Source organism: Thamnophis sirtalis, unplaced genomic scaffold (assembly GCF_051295495.1).
Source record: "Thamnophis sirtalis isolate CommonGarterSnake01/CBP01778 unplaced genomic scaffold, rThaSir2_p1.2 scaffold_2, whole genome shotgun sequence".
Taxonomy (NCBI): Eukaryota; Metazoa; Chordata; class Lepidosauria; order Squamata; family Natricidae; genus Thamnophis; species Thamnophis sirtalis.
The window spans coordinates 165,237,959-165,263,353 of record NW_028261382.1 but is presented as its reverse complement, the minus strand read 5'-3'; the positions used below and the strand labels follow the sequence as shown (position 1 = coordinate 165,263,353).

Genomic DNA, 25,395 nt, shown 5'->3' with positions numbered 1-25,395 from the left:
GACATCATCTTGATCACTCCCATCCGGTCACATGACCAGCAAGGCACTCCCACCCGGTCATATGGCCGGCAAGCCATTCCCATTTGGTCACATGACCGGCAAGCCACTCCCACTTGGTCACATGGCTGGCAAGCCACTCCCACTTGGTCACATGGCTGGCAAGCCACTCCCACTTGGTTACATGGCTGGCAAGCCACTCCCACAAAGCAGGCCACACCCACGGAGTAGGTTCCAAAAAAATTTGAAACTCACGACTGCAATACCTGTCAAAGAAAGCTGCTCCCTCAAAGAGGCTTTTTGAAGGAAAAATGGGCAGCTAAAGAGGAAGGAGAGGAGATGGAAATCTGTTTTTAAACAACCTTCCTTCTTAGAAATTTCAGGTTCAGTACATTAAATGGATACAGTCAAAAGTGCCTTTGCTTGGAAACAAGTTTCCAAGGAACAGGGAATTACTTCGAAGATAATACTTTCAGAGAGTTATCAGGAAGTTCAAAGTAAAACATGTAATTATTTTGCTTGTACTGGCTTGCTTCCCACAGCTCGAAGTAAATAGTTGCAATCTTTTCTTTTTATTTAATAGTAACTTTAATAAAGATTATAATTATAGCAATAAAAACTGATGCAAGCTGAATAAGATTTAAGAACCAAAAGTGCAGAAAAGAAAAAATGAAAGAGAAAAGAAAGAATATTGCAAAGAAATATGGAAAGAGATGACTTCCTATCTTCATCACAAGTATAAAATTTTTAAGTAAGTTATCACCTTCTTACTCCTAACAATCTTAACCTTTTACCATTCAAATAATGTCATAGAACTTGATTTATTTTCATGTTTTCATTGTTCCTTCTCACAACATTCTTCCAAGATTTAACAAGCCTTTTTTGTAAATTCAATATAGGAAAATTATCCAGGTTATTATCTTAGCTTGTTGTTTGAATAGCTATTTAATTATTAGTACATTATTTGGTTTCTTTTGCATGTCCAGTGTAACATTTTTTTCCATGTCATTCTTGTAGCCTGTCAGTTGTAAATCTAGTTTCAACTCAGTCTCAGTCTTGCCAAATAGAATTTGTTTTTCTTCCATGACAGGTCTTAGACATCATCTCTCCATACAGGGAGATGTCTCTGTTGACACTATTGAAATATTAAAATTAACTTCTGAATCGTTCAAAAATATCCTTAGTATATTCTTCTTTCCCTCCTTCCTTGCTCCCCTCCCTCCCTCCCTTATCAGAGTTATGTAAGCTAGTCCGCTTGAGTTATCTTGGTTCAATAATTGTTCTTAAACCTTCCAGTTTTGCCCAACTGAAGGTTACAAAGAGACATGACAGTTTTGGTGGTATATGGCTATTAGTCTCATTTTTGGAGGCCTGGATAAACTGCTGTTGTTTCTTAATTACGGTATGTTGAATCACCATAATTGATCACAGTTTGCCTTGAGACAATTCAGTATGTATAGGTGATATGGTTTCCAATACATTCCCCCAAACAAAGACATAGAGATGCACCATTCACCCGGATATATTTTATTATACCCGACAAGTGATTCAACTCTTACATTATGAAAAAAAAAATAGAAGAGGACATTTTCTATGCCATGTTTCAAATGACACATCCTTTTGCATAGCAAACATTCAAAACAAGCTGGCTGAACCCAATGAGAAACCTCAATATTTGTTCAAGCTACACAGAGGAAAAAATATTGAGATTGGCAAAATGTTTAAATGAATGTAAATGTCACAACATGTTTTTATGCATACTAGAACTTTGCTGTTAGTGGGCTAAAAAAAGGGTGTAACTTAAAAGTCCATCTGTTGGATTACTGGTAATAATATATAATAGTTCTTGTAAATGTCTCTATCATCTAAATTAGTAAAATAAACACTTTTTCAGTTCTGAAACAAGAGCTTCTTTGCAAATGTCTCTTGGCTGAAGAAATTAAAAGGAATTCTGATTGAATGATAATGGTATGTCTAGTAAACCTTTTTACATGAGATGAAGAAGGAATGCCTCTATTATTATGAACTGAGATATCAGAGCCAAAAACAAATTAAAGGAAAACAAGCAAACAAACTCAAGTTTATAACTAATGACATTATTACCATGATTGTTCCAATTGTTCTAAAATCCTGTTCTACAAATTTCTGGAATAGACATTCTTAATTAAATAGCATTTAATTAAGGGTGTGAAATTAATGTAAAATGCCCTTGTTTTAGATCTAATGCATATTAATGTAATTATTTGCGGATGGCCCTAATTTATAGTGCATGTGGGAAATTATTTGAATGAATGCTTTAGCTGAAGGAGCAATTTGCACTATTTTCCAGTTTAAGGAAAACAGATGCTTTATGGATATAGGTAAGATAGCTGGGGAAACATCTGTAGATTAATTTCCCCAAGTGGTATACTAGAACTGTGATATAAAAGGCACTGCATTTTTATTCCCATTATCATGAATCTGAAAAAGGCAATCAAGATTCTTTTTGATCATCTTACTTACTCTTACTACTTTGTTACAAAATATATAAATGCGCTCTCTGCCGTCTCCCAAACTTGCCAGCCCCAAATGCAGATAACACAGTGATCTAATCTTGCATTAATGACAATATGGGAGTTGATTTAGAAGGATTTATTTAAAAAAAAAACCTGGATGGAAGGAGTACAGGAAGTCCTCGACTTACAACCGACATTGAACCCAAAATTTCTGTTACTAAGTGAAACATTGGTTAAGTATGTTCTGCCCCATTTTATGCCCTTTCTTATCACATTTGTTAAGCAAACCATTGAAGTTGTTAAGCAAGTAACCCAGTTGTTAAGTGAATCAGGCTTCCCCATTGACTTTGCTTATCAGATCATAAAAGACCCCTGGACAATGCACCTGTCATAAATATGAGCCAGTTGACCAGTGCCTGAATTTTGATCACCTGACCATGGGGATGCTGCAACAGTTTAAGTGTGAAAAATGATGTCATTTTTTTTCAGTGCTGTTGTAACTTCGAATGGTCACTAAATGAACTGCTAAGTGAAGTGCTATCTGTGTATCACTTCTCATTTTATTTAGGTAACTTACCAATGTTTTTGGTGCCATGGACTTTGATGGGGTTTCTCTACCTTCAGCCACAGGAATGCTTATCCTTGATGGTTATCTTTTTTTTCCCCACTTGCTTTTATCATTTGCCGGCATGTTATGTTTTACAGCCTTGAGGTTTTGATTATGCTATTATCCTGATGAAAGAAATGTCCTTCTGGGTTCGGCTCCAAGTGAGGAAAAAGACACTGGAGACATGGAGGCTGCTTGGAAAGATGATTTATTGTTGGACAGGGCCACAAGGCTTGAGCCCTGAACAGAAAAGGTGATCACATGCTTCAATGTTGGTGGAGAAGAAGAGAAGGGCTGAGGGAGGGGCTTGCTAGGCTTTTTATAACCTGTTCAGTCCCACCTCTCTGTTTCCTGTTCCTGTGTAAGAAATGTATTATGATTGGTTGTCAGACTCCCATAGGGCCATGCAGGGGCAACTCTCTAGGCTATGTTTTGAATCCAGGTATGGTTGAGTTCTCAGATGCCATGTGGTGAGCTGGGTAAAGTTCCTTAATCCCATCCCCCCTGCAGCTGAAGTGGAGAAGTCTTTATTATGTAAAGTGGACTAGCTTGGCCTTCTTAATGGCCCACTGACACAGTGGGGATGGGCAGGAAGCTACAGGCAGCTATTCTGTCTTTTAAAACATGTTTCTTTCTTTTCACATCCAGAGAAATCTTCTGCCTTTTCAATATTTCAGTTGCGTTTATTTATAGGCCGCCCTTTTCCCTGAGGGGACTCAGGGCGGCTAACAACTTATATTTCCTAGGATATTTCATTTTTCTGGGAGAGGGCTGTGTGATAACTTCCTACAATCCCAAAGGTGCTTTTTCAAGAGGCAACTGGACTTTCTGGGTTTTCTTTGAAGACGTTTCACTTCTCAATCCAAGAAGCTTTTCTTTCTTTCTTTTTCCTTCCTTCCTTCCTTCCTTCCTTCCTTCCTTCCTTCCTTCCTTCCTTCCTTCCTTCCTTCCTTCCTTCCTTCCTTCCTTCCTTCCTTCCTTCCTTCCTGTTGCCTTTTGAAAAAAAGCACCTTTGGGACCTGGATGACTGAGAATCTCCATAGACGATTATGCTCTTACTTGTGTTTTATCAGACTCTTATGAAGTGAGTGGCCTACAAATAAAGTCAAAATCAATCAATGGGTCTTCAGTCAGGGCGGACCTTCCCATGGATCGAATATTTAATGCCCTACTCATTGATTTGAAAGCAAGCCTCAAATAGCCTAACTCAAGAATGTTTGCTTTTGAATAACGCATGCGCAGGACTGCGCCCCGAAGGACTGAGCCACGCCCGGAAACTTTTCTTCCAGCAGCCCCCCCCGCCCCGCCCCCACAGGCGATCTCTTCCAAATATCAGGTAGGCAAAAGGCCTCACGTGGATGGGGGCGGAGGGGAGTGGGGGGGGCGGAAAGAAAGCCCCGATTGGCTCTAGGCTTTCCGAATTCGGGATTTGATAGGCTAGAGGCATTGGCCCGTCGGACGGGTATTGGCGCGGGGCTGAGTCGCGTCACAAGACCCGCCCGCCGACGCAGCGAGGGCTTTAGGGCTGCGCGCGAAAGGCTCCTTGTTCAAGCGAGCGCGGGAGTCGCGGTCGGAGCGTCGGCGGGCGAGCGGCCTCTCAAGGGGAGCCTCGAATCCCAGGTTTGCCGTTTCTCCCTTTTCCTTTCCGCGCTTCTCACGGATTCTGAGGCTCTTCCCTGCGGGCGGGAAGGGGTTGAATCCTTTCGGCGTGGCAACACGCTTTTTGCTGGTGAGGGGAAGGGGAGCCATTTTCCGTTGGGCGAGCCGCCTCCTCCCCCCCTGAGTCACTCCTGGGATCCCCTGCGCTGCCCAGCGCTCTCACCCCGCCCCTCGGGGAGGATGGGAGTTGGAGTCCATCCTCTTTTAGGGATTCTTTGAGGCTGGCTAATCGCGGTGCGCAAGCCTGCCCTCCCATTTCATCACCCCTAAATTTTGGGGTCCCCCTCCCTTTAAAAACAACTTCGGGGCGAGTCCAGGTTTCAAAGATACGCTGGGATTTCAGAAGTTAAGGTTGCAAACCTACAGCGGGGCTTAGTTCGGACTAGCGTATTTAAATTGTATTTATTAAGTGTCTGTCTAGAACAGGGGTCTCCAACTTTGGCAACTTTAAGACCTGTGGACTTCAACTCCCAGAGTTCCTCAGCCAGCTTTGCTGGCTGAGGAACTCTGGGAGTTGAAGTCCACAGGTCTTAAAGTTGCCAAGGTTGGAGACCCCTGCTCTATAGGACAGAGGAATTATTGAGTCTGTCATCTGCACCTCTATAACTGTCTGGTTTGGCTCTGCAACCCAACAAGACACAGACTTCAAAGGATAATCAGAACTGCAGGAAAAAAACAATTATTGCCAACCTGCCTTCCATTGAGGACCTGTACACTGCAGGAGTCAAAAGGAGGGCCATGAAAATATTTACAGACCCCTCGCATCCTGGATATAAATTGTTTCAACTCCTATCCTCAAAACAACCCTATAGAGCATTGTACACCAAGACAACTAGACCCAAGAACAGTTTTTCCCAAATGCTAAACAAATAATTCCCTCACCACTGTCAAACCCTTCACTAAGGCTGCATTACTATTACTATTAGCCTTCTCGTCGTTCCTATCACCCCATCTCCTCCCACTTATGACTGCAGGACTGTAATTTTGTTGCTTGTATCCTTACGATTTATATTGATTGTTTCCTGATTGCTTATTTGTACCCTATGACTGTCCTTAAGTGTTGCACCTTATGATTCTTGACAAATGTATCGTTATCTTTTTATGTACACTGAGAGCATCTGCACCAAAGACAAATTCCTTATGTGTCCAATCACACTTGGCCAATAGATTTTAGATTTAGATGTATTAGATTTTACTTTATTTGTATGCCGCCCTTTTCCCTGGGGGAACTCAGGGCGGCTCACAATTCAAGGGAAGGGGAGAACAGACAAGTTACAAACATGAAAACCATACACCGTTAAAAAGCACAACAGTCATACCATTCGAGTGGGGTTGAAGTCTTTAGCCCCAGGCCTGTCGGAACAGGCAGGCTTTAAGGGCGATGCGGAAGGTCTGGAGGGTGGTGAGGGTACGAATCTCCACGGGGAGTTCGTTCCAGAGGGTCGGAGCAGCCACCGAGAAGGCTCTCCTCCGGGTAGTTGCCAGTCGACATTGGCCGGCTGATGAATAAAGAATAAAGAATTCTTTATAAAGAATATAATAAAGAATAAAGAATTCTATTCTATTCTAAATAATAATGTATGTTTCTAGCAAATGATACTCGGGTCGCTTAAATGAGGAATGGAGATGCTTTCTAAATGAGTCTTTCGGCCCATTTTAAAAAAAGAGAGAGGCATGCATGCAAATAAAGCCTGAGGGCTTGCTTTAGTCTTGGCGGAAAAACATGTAGCTGCAAGTGCTGCTTTTTGTTGGTGACCTGCTTTCACCTTAAAATGAGAGGATGCTGGTGCAAGATGCAACACGAGGCTGGTTTGTTCTTTTCAGAAGCCCGTTGGGATTTTTTTGGATGTTGTGAATTCTTGTTCCAAAGTTCTCAGGTTTCTTTTCTTTCTTTTTATTTGTGAGGTTCCAAGCTTCCAATGCAGAATGACTAGCATGAAATTTTAACAACCCCGACATTTGAAAAGAGCTTGAGGGACTTTGACTGTGACACTGTTTGTGTTAATGTTTTCATTGTGCTTGTTTTAGGTTTTGGCTTTAAAAAGAAACATGAATTCTAAAATGAAGCCGCAATCCAATACCGAAAAGCATCCCTCTGTGAAGGTAACTAGCTTGTTAACAAAGTGCTAATGTCAACACTTATCAAACAGTAACACAGGTAGTCCTCGACTTACAACAGTTCATTTAGTGACTATTCAAAGTTACAATGGCACTGAAAATAGTGACTTAGGTCCCTTTTCACACTTATGACTATTGTAGCATCCCCATGGTCATGTGATTTACATTCAGATGCTTGACAACTGACTCATGTTTATGATGGTTGCAGTATCCTGGGGTCATGTGATCCCCTTTTGTGACCTTCTGACAAGCAAAGTCAATAGGGCAAACCAGATTGACTTAACTGGGTTAGCAATAGCAGTTAGACATATATACCCCTTCATAGGGCTTTCAGCCCTCTCTAAGCGGTTTACAGAGTCAACCTATTGCCCCCAACAACAATCCGGGTCCTCATTTACAGCTACAGTGATTTACTTAACAAATGTGGCAAGAAAGGTCGTAAAATGGTGCAAAATTCATTTAACAAATTTCTCTGCAAGATAATCTTTGGGCTCAGTTCTGGTTGTAAGTTGAGGACTACCTGTAGCAGTTGCTGGTCTTTCCTATAAATGTTATATGTCATAGAATACATGGATATTAAACTGGTATTTTGTGTATAAAACTAATAACCTGGGCTGATATATTTCATTTTAATATACAAAGCACAATTCCATGTTATATGAATCAACACTTGTTCAAACTATAACATTTTATTTTTTCCCCTTTTAGTTCTAATTTAGCATTTGAGAGAGATCATTCTGCTGTAAAGTTGCATTGACAGAAGATACACAAATGCTACTATTTTACTGAAGTTCATTTTCTGTTGAACTGCAGGGCACTCAATAGACATAATTTTGATGCTTAAGGTTATTTAATGTCTTAATTAAGGGCAGGGGAAGGAATAGCTAGTGGAGGGGTAATTGCTTCGTACTTCTGAGATCAAATTGGCCAAATTCAGTGACAATTGGAAAGAGAATTTATAGGAAGTCCATTAACAAACATCCTATACAATTACATGTTTATGTGAATGAAAGTCCAAAAAGAGCCTTTTAACATGTCATACATGATGCAGAACTTTTCCTAAATGAGTTTGTATATTTAGGACTGCTAGCATGGCATGAACATCCTAGTCATCTTAATCCTTTAATTCACTTCTTTGTCCCAACATTGTATGACATGACTGATTTTTTATAATTTTATCTGCAAGTGCAAAGGAGATTGTTAGGTTGTCAATTCTTGTCACACTTCCAACCTAACAATGTTCGAAAGAAATTGTAAAGAGATCAGAACTCTGCCCATAAGCACAAACACCAAACAAAGGGGTCAGAACTGTTTGGTGAAGGAACTAACGAAGTGTTGTCTAGCTTAAGCCAGGGGAAGGGGGAAAATAGCTCAGAAAAATGTGGGAAAGACTGTTGGACAGCAGTTGCTGACTCTTAGGTCCAAGTCCCTTTCTTCCTGATTATGTGATTCTTACCACCACATTTGGGACCAGATCATCTGTTGCTAAACAGTGTGGTTGTTAAATAAGTCATACCTAATTTTACGACTGTTTTGTCATGGTCATTAAGAGAATCATGGTCATTAAGGGAATCGGACTTCCTCCATTTATTTTGCTTGTTGGGAGGCCCTGGACCACAAATAGAGATCACTGGTAAAAAATTGCCACTGGCATAAATACATGCTGGTTGCCAAGCACTCAAATTTTAATCATGTTACTGCAGGGTTGCTGTGATGGTTGTAAGTCACTTTTTCCAACACTTTCAAGTGGTCATAAATTGAGGTTTGCTTCTACAATTTAAAGGACTGAACATTGATCTTTGGATGTGTTATGGTCATATAACATCCCAACAATAGTTCACTTGACATGGCTGAGTAAACAAACTTAATTTAAACCAAAGAAGACAAATCTGTAAAAATTAAATTCTTCCATAAAATTATTAAATCATTTGAAAGAGTTCATTGACATGAAATATAACCTTCCCGTGAGACTCAAATGTGTCATGCAAACAGCACTTTGACGTTTTCAGAAAGTGAGCTTTAATATTTCTAGAAATGGACAAAGTGTGAAGGTATAATATCCAGAATTAGGACTTCAGTACTTAATGCTGTTCGCAATAAGCTTATCAACAGATGTACATAAAATAATTTTCATTTCTGGAATTCAGTTTTGCATTGCTAAAAATATATATTTCACTGAACAATTGTTATATTTGTTTATAGTGTAAATCTCAATATCTTAAAAGCAAGAAGTTATACTTAATTATTTTCTGTTACTGAAAAGTTTTATAACAATTTCAGTCAGTTTTTAAATCAAGGATCACTTTTGAAACCCTATTAGTTTCGAAAACATTTAGCTAACTGATCTATGATTAAAACATCTAGCAATATTTTCCATACATTGCTACCCCTTGCTATTCCAGGGCTGGATTTCAGGGTTTAGCTCTCAGATCTTTAACTATCCTAGTTATGGGTTTATCAGGCATTGCTGGGATGGCAACATTAACATGGAATTGTGAGTTAATGAGCAACATTATGTACACATAAACAATGTAATTGAATAGTGGTAAGTTTTCTGTATTGACCATTTATCATGGTAGTGCAAGAAAAAAGATAGTCGTGAACAGACCATTCATGTGTCTCATTTGATTCCCACAACATATGAACATTTATCCTCAGATGACATCTGGAATGTCATTAAACATCAGTTGTATATTTGTTTGATGCTGATACTACCCAACTCCAATTGATTCTTGTGTTCAAAAGATTTATTCAAAATACCTGTTCTAAAAGCATCTTCTGCAGATTTTTGTAGAAGGAAAAAAATATATGCTTATGAATGGACTTGAATTGTAAAAAGAAAGAAAAATACATTTCATATCATTGCCAAAATAAGATTTATAAAAATAATTGCCTAATAAATTCATGGGGTTGATTGTCCCTTAGTAATTTCTCAAGTAGCTTGAAAAAAACTGCTAGTTTTGAATCATGGTTCATTCTGGACCATGTTGTTGCTCCCAGTTGTTCTTCAAGGTTAGCTCCATATAGAGCACATTGCAATGATAAACGTGGGAGGTCATTAAAGTATGACTGATTGTAAGCAGAGTCTTATGACTCTGACAAGACAAAGTTGTACAGAAATGGTTGAGTTGTGGAATAACTTAAAGTATCTTTTAAGTTCAGTTTCATCTTCAGTTACAGAGGTGAAACTTTGCTCTTTGAACTTGTCTCCTTGTTCACATAAAAGGTGATGATTGGAGCTTGGGCACTAAGTATACAGAAACTTATTATGGCACTACTGGCAAAAAAACAAGAAGGAATAATAATTACATAAAGACCTACATTGTCTCGAGATGAAATGGGTATCAGACTAATGCGTTCTTTGCTCATCAATATTCTGCGTGTTTACTTGCTATGTTTTTAACCTTCATCGGTGCTTATTTGGTTAAACATAAAATATTGCAAGTAATAGGTTAATCCAAGCAAGGGATGGCTGTGAATATTTCTTGAATCTAATTCAATACCTACAGTTATAATCTGAAATTAGTGCAATGTTTGTTCCCAAAGTAGCTGGCAGTTGTCCTCAAGTTCAACAGTAAATTAATTGGCAGCAAAGACTTTACCGTGGGAAAGGTTAGCACTTGTCATGTGAAATATAGTGTGAATCACAGACTTTCTCACGCTAGTGTGACATTATGTTCCTGCTATCCCTGTTTGATTATCTACTATTGTTTACTATCTCATGGTGGCAGTGTAATTTTTTTAAAAAGAATGCAGGATATTGCTATTTACACATGACAGGGTGCCAGGCATTCTTTTCTTCGTCCCCCCCGGCTCCCCCCCCTCAAAAAACCCAGTGCTCTGGCTAGATCGGTATATTGTCTCTTAAACAAATAGGAACCTTAAGAACAATATGCTCTATGCAGTATTTTATTTGTATATGTAAACCTCTCTCTAAAGCTTTCTTTACTAATCTTTATTATTGATGAAATTGTAATAAACAGAACTACTTTGAAGTTAACTTCCACTCTAAGCACAGTGTAAATACTACTGTTGATACAAGACTGAATTCTGTAGTATCTGGTTGATGTGCAAAGGTAGACTTAACAGTGTATAAATTAACCTGAATGTTTATAACTGCTTAGGGATTACCAACCTACTTCTGGAATTGAAAATAATGCAGGGAAAACTACATCTGAATGAATGTGTCAGTTATGATTTTTGTCATGAGAGGGCAGTGCCAGGAGGTTCCTTGGTCTGTCTAAGAAGTATTAACTTTACATGTTTTAACTTTTAGAAAAAGTTCCCATCAAACATAATAACATTCTTACTAAATGTGAGCATGTTGGTAGTGTTTAATATTAATATTTGTTTGTATTCCCCTTTCCTGATTTTATGTGAGCCGCCCTGAGTCCCCTCAGGGAAAAGGGCGGCCTATAAATGTTAATAAACTTAAACTTAAACTTAATATAGTCCTCTTAAAAACCTGACTTACCCTATATGTTGTTTCCCAGCAGGTTTCTACAAATAATACAAACTGCACATCCCAGAGGCAGACCCTTAAGATGATACAGCCATCTATTACAGGTTGCCTGGTGGGCAGGACGAACGAGGTATGATTTATTTTGGAACAGAATCTAGTCAGATCCATTATGAGCTGGCATAGGAATTGTAGTTTGCTTTTAATTAAACTGTAATTGTGCTGCTAATATAAGTAGTATGTATTGAAGAGTCCTAAGTAAACGGTGGGCAACTGCAAAACAGCAGTTCTGAAGTATGAAGCAGACCAAGCTGTACAGCAAACTTGGAGAATGCTGCCCCTTGTCCACCTTGCACTCTCATGACCCCAAGAGGTTTCCTGCCCTGGATTAAATAAACAACTTGAACTGAACATGACATTAAGACAGATCAGTGACTCATTTTCTGTCATCACAGCTCAAGGTAATATTAATATGAGCCCTAACTGGACTCTCCAATAGTAGAGAATATATGTAGCTCAGGTTTGAACTTTGGTGCTTTCTGGGCTTGGTTGTTTGGTTGCAGACCTTTCAGTACTCAGGTAATGTCATCAGTGCAGGTGGTAGGGTTGGAGGAGGTTGCTTCCTATTTTTACACAGTGGCTTACCTGCTTGGGTGGGTCTGTGATTTTTCTCCTTGATAGTTCCTTCGATTAGGGTATTGTTTTCTGGACGCCTCATTTTAAGGTTAATTAAATGGATGGAAAAACAGGTTGCCTTTCACCTTCAAAGATCTATTAAACTGCTCATAATTTGTAACAGGCTAAGTCTTCAATCAAGAAAAACAGTTGGAATGATCAGCTCATCTCAAAAAAACCTGAGGCTGCTGATAAAATAGAACAGAGAAACTTAAGAGGAGCGATCCAACCTTCTGATCTTACAACAAAAGGTTTGTTCCACTTATATAAGTACCATAGCAAATTACAATACTGGTTTAGCTCAGCGGTCCTCAACCTTTCTGCTTGCCGGCCTGGCATTGGGGAGAGTGTCCGAGTGGCACACACACAGGTCTATTTGTGAGCAGAAGGTGTATGCGCCCTCCACTTGCACGAATGGAGCTTTGTGTGTGAGCAGAGGGTGCTTGCGCTTGTGTGCAGCTCCTCTCATACAAGCAGCAGGCGCTTGCACTCGTGCGCGAAGCTCCATTTGCACGAGGGGAGGGCACTTGTACTTGTGTGTGAAGTGCCTTCCACTTGTGCGGGTGGACCTGCGAGTGTGAGCACCCTTCGCTCATGCGAAGGGAGCTTCATGTGTGAGCACTTGCCCATCTCTCCCACAGCTGCCGCCTGGGAGTTGGGGATCCCTGGGTTAGATGGAATGTCATCTTATTTTCTACAGCTTCTAGCTAGAGGCCTCTGAAACCCTACAACAGAAGAAAGAGCACTTGAATTGGTGTTATAATCAAGTAATGATATTTAGACATATTCACTACTGAACCTGGAGAGATGCAGTTTTTAAGAATTTATCTAATCTCATGTATTTTGTTTAATGTATTATATAACTTCTATAAAATAAAAAAGAAAACTTAGCTATTGGGACTATGAGAAAAATTGAGTTACTGGTCCTTTTGTGTTCAGCATGTTTGTGCAGGCACAGAACTAAAGCAGAGTGGTACTTGATTGGGACTATTATGAAAGTGGGCTGGAGGCTATGGCTAAGTGGCTAATCTCATGAAAACTAATTAGATAAACCATTTATTTATCATCTCAGCAAAAAACTAAAAAAATAATAACTATACAAAACTCTCATCATTAAAAACTAAACACATGTGCAGGAAGGAGGGTGTTAGCCATAATAAGGGAACCGTTACAGGATCCCCAAGTCTGATGGCATAGCCAAGTCTTGAGAGATTTGGAGAATGATGAGAACGATGATGCTAGACTCATTTCTGATGAGGAGAAGATTCCATAATGCAGATGCCACAGCAGAGAAAGCCCATCTTCTGGGACCTGCCCAGTGTAATTCCTTAGTAGAGGGGACCTGCAGCATACCTTCTCTGCCAGTTTTGGTGGGACAAGCAGATACAATCAGGAACAGGTGGTCCCTCAGATACCATGGCTCCATGTCATGTAGGGCTTTACAAGTCAAAACCAGCATCCTAAATTTGACCCATAAGCATACTGTCAATCCATGCAGCATATAGAGCAAAGGTGTCCTTGTAGGGGCATATAGCTGCTTGGTCTCAGACAGCCTAGAACTGGGCTTCCCACAAGAGGAGCGGAAATAAAGTCCTGTTTAGAGTCATGTAAAGAATGAATAAGAATAAGACAGAAAAATAAAGGCACTCAGATACTGGAGCGATTGTGACCCAAGTGCAAATAAGTTTAATTGAGCTTGAATAGAGACCCTCTTGACATTCTCTTGTTTGAGATGGTCATATAACCCAATGAATGAGTTTAACTTGAGCTACAAGGTAGAATAGAAAGAAAATTAAAAGATAGATAAATTAATGAGACTTTAACCCAACTGCCAAGCCTGTGGTTCCAGCTGGGTCAGCCTTCAAGATAACTCTGGAATAATCTGAGGGTGGAGGTGGTGTTTTTCCCTATCTGCCAATACGATGAGGAATATGTTGCTGTTTTTTAAATCGTGATATTGTTAAAAATTTTGGAATTGACTGTAGATTTTTAAGAACACTGATACCATAGTGCCGTGCTGTCCAACCTATAGCATGTGTGCCACAGGTGGCATGCAGAGGCCTCTGCGGGCATGCAAGTCATTGCCCAACTCAGCTCCACTGTATACGTGTGCACACCTCCCGCCGGCCAGTTAATTTTCAGGTCTCTGCTGTACATGCATGCGGGGTTGGGGGAGTGCGGCACCCCCCACACCCTTTTTTTCCAGGAGGCTTCAGGGAGGTCTGCTAGGCCCAAAATGGGGTTGGGTGGGACATGTGCATGCATGGGGGGTCATGCGCTCATGCACTATGGGGCGGGTGTATTGCATTATCGGTGTGGGCACAAGCTGTTGAGCATGCACGCGCAATTTAGGCACACGAGGAGAAAAAGTTTAGCCATTACTGCCATAGTGTTTCATACGATGCCTGTTAAAAGAATACTTTATATCTGGTGGGCAACTCTGGTAACTTTATGACTTGTGGACTTTTAACTCTTGGAATTCCTCAGTCAATATGGCTGGCTTAGGAATTCTGGGAGTTGAAGTTGCAAAGTTTCTGTGGCGGATCACCCCTGCTTTATGTGACTTAGATCTGATGCTGGTAGAGTAATTCCAATAAATTATATGTTGGATTTAGTATCCCTACTTATGGGGTTTTTTTCCCCCAGGCAATCCTTCATTCCAGTATTGGAAAGAATTGGCTGAGGAGAGGAGGAAAGCCCTGCATGAGGTTTTACAAGAAAATGAAAAGGTAATGTTCTTAGAAGTCACAGGAAGCATGCTTTGGAAATTTGCATTATCTAAAATCTTTTTTTTCTCTCTAGTTGCATCAAGAAATTGAATTAAAAACTAGTGAAATTGCTCGTCTAAAAGAAGAAAATGAAGAACTGTCAGAACTAGCTGGCCATGTTCATTATATGGCAAATATGATAGAGGTAAGCTGCCCAGCTGATAAAACAAATTGTTGACTGGAGTTTATGCCTTTTGGAAATTAAAAAGTAAGTAAATGATTAATCTATATGGGTGGAAGAAACAGTGGTCTTGAATATCCTGCTACAAGTCTCCTTTGCATGGTAGATATAATCTTTTGAACCCTGATCTTGATTTTTCAACTTTGAGGTTGAGCAATAGCACTTAAGGGTTTTATATTGTTCCCTAGTGCTTTACGGCCCTCTGTGAGCAGATTACAACATCAGCATATTGCCCCCAACAATCTGGATCCTCATTTTACCCACCTCGGAAGGATGAAATGTTGAGTCAACCTTGAACCTCCCTAAGAATTGAATGTTAATTCTAGTAAGAGAGCAACCTCAAAAATCTCACCGGTGCTTACTTAACCTGCACTCTGCCACCTGCCTTTAGTGGCCCTCAGACACTCCACCATTCTGTAGCGCCCATCTGCGGTACCTCCCTTGCCCAGAGCTCTCACCTACCAGCTTGTTTGCCTGGGATCTCTGTCTCTTCTTGCTTAATGACCCATGCAATCCTAGCATTGCAACAGTAATAAGGACTTCTGAGACTGCCTTCACTAGGTGATGTGGCCATGTAATGTTGCGTTTCACTACTGAGTTGCTTAGTGATGGAACTTACATACTAGGCAGACATCTTAGCCATTAGGCCACCTTTCACCCTGGCTTCGCTGATAACGGATAAGAGCCTGTGGCCTAATGGCCAAGATGTCTGCCTAGTATGTAATATAGCCCAGGTTCAAATCCCAGTAAGGGTATGGCTAGCTGATGAGAGCTAAATAGCTTGAAATAGATCTATACTAGTCTCCCTTTATTTATTTATCAGCACAATATATATATATATATATATATATATATATATATATATATATATATATATATATATATATATATATATATATATATATATATATATATATATATATATATATATATATATATATATATAATTTTATATAGGTATAAATTGAAATGTAAAGCTAAGTTTATCAAGAATAGAATGTCTTAACACCATTGTTTTACTTATCTAGCAAATAACTGGAAAGGCACCAGAAAGCCTAGATATTTTGAGAAATTTAGATATGGAAGAAATTGAATATGAAGACTATGATTCTGCCGAGGAAGATTTAGATGGTGAATCTGAAGAGGAACATTCAAATTTTTCCAACAGTTCTACAGATGGTGTTGTGGATGTGCCTCTAAATTGAGAAAGTAACCTCTGAAAGTATTGGCCTCCAAAGGGGGGGGGGGAGGCAGCGCAATCAATAAATCCTCTGAAAACTACAGATTTATCTAAGATTTTGAGGATGGGGTTGCACTACTAATGTGTTGCAGAGTGACTAACAGTCTTACCAAAACTATTAGATTGTATGTAGTCACTTATTAATTGGAAATACTGTGTATTTCAGCTTGTAAATAAGTTTTTATTCATTTACGACATTTGTAATTACCAAATAAATTTACCCACACAATTATGATATGGTTTTCAAAGTGGAACTTATTTCTTGATACATCATATTACACAATCGAGTTTTATCTGACATGTATCTTTATCCTTGCTTGGAGACCTCTTCCATCATAGCACAATCCCCAAATAAATATTTTGAAATTAATAATGTTTCTTCAATTCTTCCCAAACCAGACATGCTTCTGTTTCTGTTTTCCAGGATTAATTTGCAGGTTTATCTTGTCTCAAAAGATCGTGCCTTTTAAATGTAAAACATTTTTTCAAATGACTTTATTAAATCCAAAGCTTGAGGCCCCTCATTCTTACCCTCTAATTAGCCTTGTGCGTGGAATAGACAGTATTTGGGAAAAACTACTAAATTTTGTTTCTAAGTTTATTGTTAAATCTTTATAAAATTAGTGCAGTGTAAGAGAACTTATTTAATTCCACTGGGTTATATTTAGGTGGCCAGATTAATCATTTAACAGGGAAATGAATTGCCCTGGCCACTTCACTTTGCATGGATGTTTAATCTGTACATCATCTGACCTGGGTTTTTTTTGCCTTGCTGCTTTTGATTTTTGTAACTTACTGGATGAAGATTTCAAGAAACTTCGAGAGCTGCTTATTATTTTGTGCCATTTTGATTAGTTTTATTAAAGTTACCTTCCTGCTGTGGATCTCATATTTTTTCCTTACTAGACAAAACTTTTTAAAAATGTTTTATTTTGAAGTTTTGACTACATGGGATAGGAGGGATTGCGGCCATTTCCAACTGGGTGTTGCCCTGCTAAAGTAATCAAACTGAAACTTTCTTATCCACAAATGGTAAGATTTATTCCCAATCTAAGACCAGATAGATAATTATCCATAATTATGAAATGTTTAGCTTAACGGGATTCCTAGTAGTTTTCAACAATTTTTAACAGTAATAGTGCAGAAGGTATTATTTGCATAACAGCTTATTTGTGTTTTGAAGGCTGTTTATTATTCTTAAAACCATTTTCACAAAGCATTTCTTCAGATTGATAGCATGTAGCAAAATGAAGGAAGGCGCCATCACCTTGCCAGCCTTGGCTGTACTAAAAAGGGGACCTCAATGTGAATAATTCTCGAAAGACCGCTAGGAGATCCCAGGGTTAGATGCTAGACTAAGTTGAACATCCAGGCAGCAAGCAATAGAGATCAATTCTGTTGAGTTTAACTCGGGATATTTATCCTTTTTTAGTTTTTATTGATTAAATAAATCTTAGAATTAACCATCAGTTTAAACATTAAGCAGTAATTTTATTGTGTCAAATATTTGAAGAAAGTAACACCTAGTGCTTGTCAGTAGAATTATTTGTTCTGACACACATTCTCTTAATTCTATTTGTATACTTCTGTGCCTGGATATCCCATAAACATGTACATTAATGTAGCATAGTTTTGGGGCCAGCCAAACCATTCCATATTAGACAGGTATTCCAGTCTTTTCTCTAGTGTTTGGCCACCAATTTCATGAAATAATTTAATATAAGACATATTATTACAGCAGACAACAGTCATAAGATAACAAACCCAGAACTTCACCAGAACTATATCTGGGTCCGCTTCTGCAGCATCTTCATCTTCTTCAAGATAGGACAGCAAAATTTCAGGAAGGTGGTGAGCTTTGGCTTCATTTTGGTTTACGGGGTTAATGTAGCATACAGTACTCAGTCCTTTTAAAACCAAGATTCTTACTTTTGTGGTTGTGTCTGGCATCATCAAAATATCAATCATGTCCTGAATATATTGTGTAGTAAAACTTCCAGCACTAACGCCACCTGCAAAGTTTATGCAAAGTTCATAAATTCTGAGCCACTTTCTCATTGAACAGACATTTCCCAAATGTTCAATAAATGACAATGAAGCACGTTCTTCCTCCTGCCCTCACTCAACTTACAGAATTTGTTCAAATGATTTCAATGAAAGTATTATCACTGCTGCCCAAAACAAGAGAAAACAACCACCAAAATGGCTTTTCAGCTTCTCGGTTTAACCCAGAGCAATCACTTCTGAGTCCAGTAGAGCAGCGCAGACTCTGTTGGATGGGTCTGCAAAGAAGGCATCAGCTGAAACTGGAAATGTTACCGTCGCAAGCAGAAGCGTCTGCTACAGAAATGGGTCTATCGGGTATATGATTGACAAGTGCTGTATTCAATTACATTGCGGTCTGCTCTTTACACTGCACAGCTCATATATATGAGTCAGTTGGTAAAATAAAAATCTTTGAAAAAAATTCTAAAGTCAAGTAGAAAAAAATCCTGAATGAAAAAATAGCATAAACAAACAGCATTTTCCGGCATAAAAATGTATTACCCGTGTTTCCCCAAAAATAAAACCCAACCTTATATTTTTTTAGGGTGCCAAAATAAGCACTAGCACTTATTTGGGGGGAGGGATGCCTTATTTTTTCCCCACGTACAGGAAGTCCACTTCTCCTGGTTCACAGCTGCAATGGGGTAGGAGACGGTATGGTACACCAGTGCCACCACGGTGAGGTAGCGGGGTCTGGAGCTGCCCCATGGACCCTGCACTGGCTTACCTCAGGGCCCCTCAACCAGGCCATCCACTCCACACTTTGAAATCTGCCTCGTGGTAGCGACTCCAGCAGCCCTGTCCAATAGGACCTCACACGGCTGCTGGCCCACAGCCGCAATGGAGCAGGCAACCTGAGAGACAATGGGACGGAGTGGGCAGCCTGCCTGCTCTGGCCCACAGACACTCCCACATCCTGCACGGCACATCCAAATCGCATGCCACCCTCACCTCTGCCTGCTGCTTGGACAGGCAATCAACTGACCTTTGCTATGCAAGCTGCAACTGCTACTGGACATGGTTAGCCCCTGTGCCCCCCCCCATGCTGTCCATGCCCCCGATGATTTTAACTAGGGCTTATTTGGGGGTAGGGTTTATATTAGCATACTAAAATCCGGCTAGAAGTTATTTTCAGGGTAGATCTTATTTTGGAGGGAAACAGTACGTTTGCACGACTCCATTGCATATCTGGCTTGGAGTAAAATTGGAAGGATGGGCTTTAAAAGTTTGTTCTCTCTCGATTAAAAAGATGAGGTATGGTGACAGCAAAAGGATCAATTAATTATCAATCTTGCTTCTAACACATCTCTTCTAAGTCCCAAGTATACAAAGGTTCTGCTGTTGCTGAAGACCCCATAATACCTGTGACTCGAGCTGAACTCTGTAGGTCTCACAATATTTAGGAGAATGATGGCAAAACTTTTGGGCTTTGTGTATCAAAAATTCATAACGTCTTGACTGATGTGTCACCCTTCCCCCACCATAACAAAAGATAATCTGCCCCCTTATCTATGCATGTGAATAGTGGCACTGCCAAGTACCAAAGCTGGGCCTGAAGTTGAGACCCAGGCGTCGATTTTAAGCTTAGGGCCACTGCTGACACTCAAACAGACCAGCTTGGAAAATGGTGCAATTGGCCCTGTGGCCCCCGTGATCTGCTATATCTACTTAACTTCAGACTGTTCTCTTTCTGCTGACACCCCCTTCCAGCCTGAGGCTACTCCAGATTACACAAGGTCTGTTCTTGAAGGTTCAGCAGCCTCCAAACAACAGCAAAAGCACATCCCATTCTTGTATTGCCCTCCCCCTCCCCACATGAACTCGAGGAAGTGGAGGTCATGCAAGAATACATCCCATGGACCGTGGCACGACAAAACCGCGCTCGTCAAAATCGCAGTGGTAAAATCGCGGCGCTAAAGCCGCAACGTCATCACCGCCGCGACAACAGCGCGGCAACAGAAGGGCGCTTTAAAACGGCGCTGCGGCAGAAAGCCGATTTCAATTAAGGTAAGGGTTAGGATTAGGTTTAGGGGTTAGGTTTAGGGTTAGGTTTGGGGTTAGGTTTAGCTTTAGGTTTAGCGTTAGGTTTAGGGTTAGGTTTAGGGTACTGAGTGCTTGGGAATGCACGGATTTGCCCTCAGCGATTATGTCATCGCGGTAGGGTTGCGTTTTTCCTTAGCGCTTAGAACGGCGCGAATTAGTCTTCGCGCTTATGTCTCTGCGGATAAGGGCTTCGCGGATTTGTGGTGGAACCCCCATGGACATGAAGCCTTCATAGCCTAAAATTGCGATAATGGGATTGCTTTCAAAAATAGTTGGTTGATGAATGCTGGCATGTCACCCAAAATGCAACATGTCCCCTTTGACACGAGTCATAGGTTTGACATCACTGATTTAAGGATAATATATTACATATTATTTCAATGAATGTAGAATATATTAATCGCCTCCTTTTGAATCTCTTATCCCAAACTTAGCTCAATCTTTCATCCATACCTGTGTAAGCTAGTAGGCCTATATATAATGCAGCCTTGGCTCTTTCTTCCAGTGGCAGCTCTGCATTTCTTAGATCCATGGCATATATTTTAATTTTGTGGTGGTGGAAGGTTGGATCTATCAGCTTGAGGACTGGTTCCCTTCTATCACGATACCTGTGATAACAAGCTTTTAGTGCACTAAATACAGCTCCCATGTTGCCTAAAGAAGTATACTTCTTTTATGAAGTAAAGAAATGTTGGAAAAATCAATATATTGATTCAGTTACTACAAAACTCATTCATAACTGGTAACTAGGTAATGAATTCTGTAAACAGAATGTGCAGTGTAACAGCACAGGTTCTTAATGATGTCATGCATGAAGTTATTCCTTTGTTTTCTAATTTACTTAAATCCTACTTTAAAAAAATATTTATCTATTTATTTTGCAGTCACCCTTTTAATTTTTCTGGGTACCAACTGAGATTCATTAAAAAGATGCCTTCTTCAGTGCCACATTCCAATAAACAGCAGAACAGCAAGTTCTAACTAACTCATCTTTGGGGAAAAAAACAGTATTTAAGAGCACTTGCTAATTGAACTGTGTTTTAGAATGAGCAAAGTTGATAGTTACAATTCCTTTTTAAAAATACATTCTACCAAAAATGATAAGGCACCAAGGGAAGCTTTAAAGCAGAAGGAAAGACTTTGCTATCTTCTAAATATTATACCATAGCTTCCATCATCTGGGAGCACAGATTACAACTGTTAACAATTCAGTGTCCAGGAATATTTGCAGGAAGAAGATGTCTAAATCTTGCTTTGAAAGCCTTACACACCCATGAGCCCTTATAGGTAATCCAGACGAGAAGTACAAGCTCTGTCTTTATTGTAAGGTTATAGTAACAGAATTTTGCAAGACTGAAAAATATTTCTCCTCTCTTTTCCTTTTGCTTTCTGGGAAAATGGGGCAATCTCATCTGAAACATTTTCTATGCCCTCCCTCCTGCTAAGAAATCTTTTACACGCTACTTGTCTAGTCTGCAGCTCTTCCTCCTGCCTCCCAAAGTCATTTCCACATACTTTTACAGGAACTGATCACCATAAATGCAAGAAAACTTTATCACATATTTCATATTTCAAAAATAATGTTTATTATAACTTAAAGGAAGCAGTAAATACCAAAAATAACAAATACCACAAAATTATTAGGCATATATAAGTCAAGAATCAGTACAAAAGACGACCATAAAAGATTGCAAGCTCATGTGAGCAATGTGCTATAAAAACCTCAAGCATAATACTTCCACATGTTATGAGAAATGCTTGGTTTTTTTCAGTAGACTTTTCAGTAACTGTACAAATGTAATTTTAATCAAGTAATACTTATATGTGATTTATAAATATACAGATATATACATTCACAAAAATAATGTCTTAACCATGCATTTGCAAAAGAAGGGCTTTATTAGATCATAGTTCTAAACAAAACTCCAAAATCTACCTGATTCAGAGAATGCTTGATTGTTTTTTTCTGCTTGTGGACCCCAACCGTAGCAGAGAAACTAATTGCTTTCATAATTGTACGTCCACAAAAATAGTAGCAAGAAGTTCTATGGAGCTGCAATTCTATTCATTCTTGTTGGAAAGTAAACAGGTTAAACTCAAGAGGATTTTCAGAGAAAGTCTACATCAGATTAAGCTATAAGCTATCTTGATCACCTTATGCTGTATAAGGCAGTCCAGAAATCATCTTTGCTATCATCTGTCATATTGAAAATTAAAATTAAATAAACCAAGGTCTTAAAAAGTAACAGGTAAATTTCACCTCCCTAAAATTTTGGGAATTCGGGGCTTATCTGTCATTATATAATTCTCTGTAGGAAAAAAAACAATTTAGTTTTTCACCTGCTTTACACAACTGGTTATCAACGAAAAATGCTTTCTAGTATTAATGTGCATTCTGAGTGAAAGGCAGAAAAAAAGGAAGAATGGACATTTAAACAGGGGACATAAATCACACTATCTGAAATTTCACATCCTTAGTTAGGCCTAATTTTGAGTATTGCTTATGCTAACCTAGCTGGCTACCAGTAATAAAATCAGACAGGCAGATATTTGATGAGATTCAGAGAGGGTGGGAGTCAGAACAGCTTTAAATAGAAATAGCACTTAGACTTATATACCATTTCACAGTGCTTTACAGCCCTCTCTAAGCAGTTTACAGAGTCAGCATATTATCCCCAATACTCTGGGTCCCCATTTTACAGACCTCGGAAGGATGGAGATTCCAACTGCCAAATTGCAGGCAGCCGGCAGTCAGCAGAAGTAGTCTGCAGTACTGCACTCTAACCACTGCACCACTGTGGCTCTTATATAAATTTTTGCTTTTCAATGTTTTCAACACAGTATCACATATTGCAAACTGGCACAATTATGCCCACCAAACACGCACTGCTCTATATTTAACATAACATAATTTCAAAACATCTCTCATTTTTCCAAAGCTTTACAACAATTACATGGATTTCACAAAAAAGCAAGATTGTCATAATCTTCAACAAATCAATATTTCACTATAAGCTACATAGAAGAGCCAACAGCAGTCCATTCATTAACACCCCCCCCTCTCTCTTTTTAATACTGATAAGTTCCTAAGTTACAAAACAATTTTCAAAATAATGGGTTTTGAAGTTTCAGTTTATTTACAGGACCATCTTGGTTCACATGAAATTGGCAGATCTTAAAATAGAAATTGAACATTTAAAAAGCTGTAGCCACTTCAGTTGTGCGTCGACCCCCAACTTTAACAAATTCACGGGGGAATTTGTCTAGCTGTTCGTATGCCAGCCGTCCATCTTCTCCTGAACAGCAACAAAATAAAAGAAGAACAATCAAATGTTTCATCTTCTCAACTTGCGGTTCTAAACTGCATATCACAATCTCACACTGCATGACCTGGCAAGACTGGATATAATATTTCACATTTCAAAGAACTCTGATTATGGACAAGGATTGGGTTTCCTTTGAAATAACCAGGAGTCTGGGTGATTTTATGGAAGTAGCCTTTCAAGTTTTCTTGGCAACAGTAGTAGCAGTCTTTTGTCATGGCCTTCTTCCAGATTTTTATTTTTACTCGCTAGTATAGCCTACAGCCCTGCAATTTTCTATAAGCAATCTTACCGTTCCTCTCAAAAGATAAGGAAGAAGAAAGAGGAAGGAAAAGGAAGATTGAGAAATTGCTCCTTACTTTTGGCCTCTCCCTTCCTGAGAATTTCAGTGACAGTGAAAGGAGTACAAGTTTTTATACAGTAAATCACTTAATTATGCCACTACGTTACTGTCAATAGGAGCGTTGGGCTAGTAAATTTGGTTAATACTACCTCATTTCTATTTCTTGTAGGTTTTTTTTTAACCCTTCTCTCACACTAATATTTTGTCGTGTTCACTAGATTTCTTTTTCCATCTGGAGTAAAAGGAGATACCAGAAACATCATAAAAAAACCAACCTACCAAGAGAGAGCAAGGTTTCAGAAGCTGTATTCCTAACTTCTTCATTGTCAGACTGGCAAAGAGTGACCAGCATTTTAATACTTTCAGTTGCCTATAGAACGATTAAAGAAATAAATATGTAATTCAGTTCTTGTATTACAGAAAATCTTTATAGCAATGAATAGTACTGTACATCTGAGTTTTTAAACCTGTATATACAGAATGGAGAATAACAGAATTGGAAGGGATCTTGAGGTCCTCTAGTCCAGCCCCCTGCTCAAGCAGGAGACCCTATGTCATTCCAGACAAATGGCTGTCCAATCTCTTCTCTAGAACCTCCAATGATGGAGCACCCACTACTTCCGGAGGTAAGTCATTCCACTCATTGTTTTCACAATTTAAAAAATATAAAAACACGTGCATTTTCTCAAGCCACCTGGACGTGCCTCCCCAGTTCAAAGAATCTTGATCAACCATGGGCACCAATACAGACATCTGAAAATGTGCCCCTATGAAACTTCCCGGGCCTTCCAAAGGTGGCAACTGATCTCATGCTCTCAGCAGAGATACTTTGTTTACACCAGGGGTGTCAAACTCACATGGTGACAATATCACCACATAACATATTGGGACTTCCCCCCCCCTTTCACTTAACCGGGCGTGGGCGTGGCCAGCATGTTTAACAGCCCTGGTTTACACAAAGATTCTTTATAAAGCAGCACATTCCAATGCATTTTAGCTTTATTAGTTATGTATGTTTTAAAATTAAACGTATTTGCAATGCTAAATGTACTACACACACGTAGAGAGACTAATTACCTTATATATAAGAATGATACACACTATTCTTTATCTACATTTTGTGTTATATGTACAGATAGTGCTCAACCTATTACACTTAGTGACTGGTCAAAATTACAACAGCACTGAAAAAAAGTGACTTATGGCAGTTTTTCATTCTTACGACCATTGCAGCATCACCTTGGTTCCATTATAATGGTTGCAGTGTCCTGGGGTCATGTTACTCCTAACCTGTTGTGGCCTTCTGACAAGCAAAGTCAATGGGGAAACTAGACTGTCTTAACAACCATGTTACTAACTTAACAATGGCAGTGTTTCACTTAATAACTGTGGCAAGAAAGGTCATCAAATGGGCAAGATTCACTTAACAATTGTCTTGCTT

General features: G+C 39.3%; 3 protein-coding genes across 5 annotated transcripts in view; 1 reads left to right on the top strand and 2 right to left on the bottom strand.

Annotated features, from left to right (window-relative positions):
* The first annotated feature begins 4,593 nt into the window (after positions 1–4,593).
* GMNN (geminin DNA replication inhibitor) lies at positions 4,594–17,088 on the top strand. Of its 2 annotated transcripts, none has more exons than XM_087707367.1 (7): positions 4,594–4,719; positions 6,787–6,861; positions 11,373–11,468; positions 12,135–12,261; positions 14,657–14,739; positions 14,813–14,923; positions 15,988–17,088. In XM_087707367.1, the coding sequence occupies exons 2-7, from the start codon at positions 6,808–6,810 to the stop codon at positions 16,162–16,164; spliced, it is 648 nt and encodes a 215-aa protein (XP_087563493.1). In that variant the 5' UTR covers positions 4,594–4,719; positions 6,787–6,807; the 3' UTR covers positions 16,165–17,088. The 2 variants fall into 2 exon arrangements, with proteins under 2 accessions (XP_087563493.1, XP_087563492.1); XM_087707366.1 differs by having other exon boundaries at positions 11,370–11,468.
* A 184-nt stretch (positions 17,089–17,272) lies between these two features.
* On the bottom strand, positions 17,273–21,084 carry ARMH2 (armadillo like helical domain containing 2). Its single transcript, XM_014058976.2, has 2 exons — positions 20,742–21,084; positions 17,273–18,211 (listed from the first exon to the last, which is right to left on the bottom strand). Exons 1-2 carry the CDS (start codon positions 20,935–20,937, stop codon positions 17,772–17,774), a joined length of 636 nt encoding a protein of 211 aa, XP_013914451.2. The 5' UTR covers positions 20,938–21,084; the 3' UTR covers positions 17,273–17,771.
* Positions 21,085–23,404: 2,320 nt separating this feature from the next.
* Positions 23,405–25,395, bottom strand: part of RIPOR2 (RHO family interacting cell polarization regulator 2) — a 78,409-nt gene continuing 76,418 nt past the window's right edge. For both annotated transcript variants that reach the window (XM_087707364.1, XM_087707365.1), the window contains exons 21-22: positions 24,234–24,324; positions 23,405–23,584 (exon numbers count right to left, since the gene is read on the bottom strand). In XM_087707364.1, the coding sequence (XP_087563490.1) occupies positions 23,484–23,584; positions 24,234–24,324 (192 nt within the window). In that variant the 3' untranslated portion in view covers positions 23,405–23,483. The remainder of the gene's footprint in view (positions 23,585–24,233; positions 24,325–25,395) is intronic.

Coding starts and splice junctions, on each gene's coding strand:
- GMNN (XM_087707366.1), top strand. CDS start 6,808: ATGAATTCTAAAATGAAGCCGCAATCCAATACCGAAAAGCATCCCTCT. Junction 12,262..14,656: donor TTCTGATCTTACAACAAAAG/GTTTGTTCCACT, acceptor TTTTTCCCCCAG/GCAATCCTTCATTCCAGTAT. Junction 14,924..15,987: donor ATATGGCAAATATGATAGAG/GTAAGCTGCCCA, acceptor TTACTTATCTAG/CAAATAACTGGAAAGGCACC.
- ARMH2 (XM_014058976.2), bottom strand. CDS start 20,937: ATGGGAGCTGTATTTAGTGCACTAAAAGCTTGTTATCACAGGTATCGT. Junction 18,212..20,741: donor AGGCCTACTAGCTTACACAG/GTATGGATGAAA, acceptor TAAACTTTGCAG/GTGGCGTTAGTGCTGGAAGT.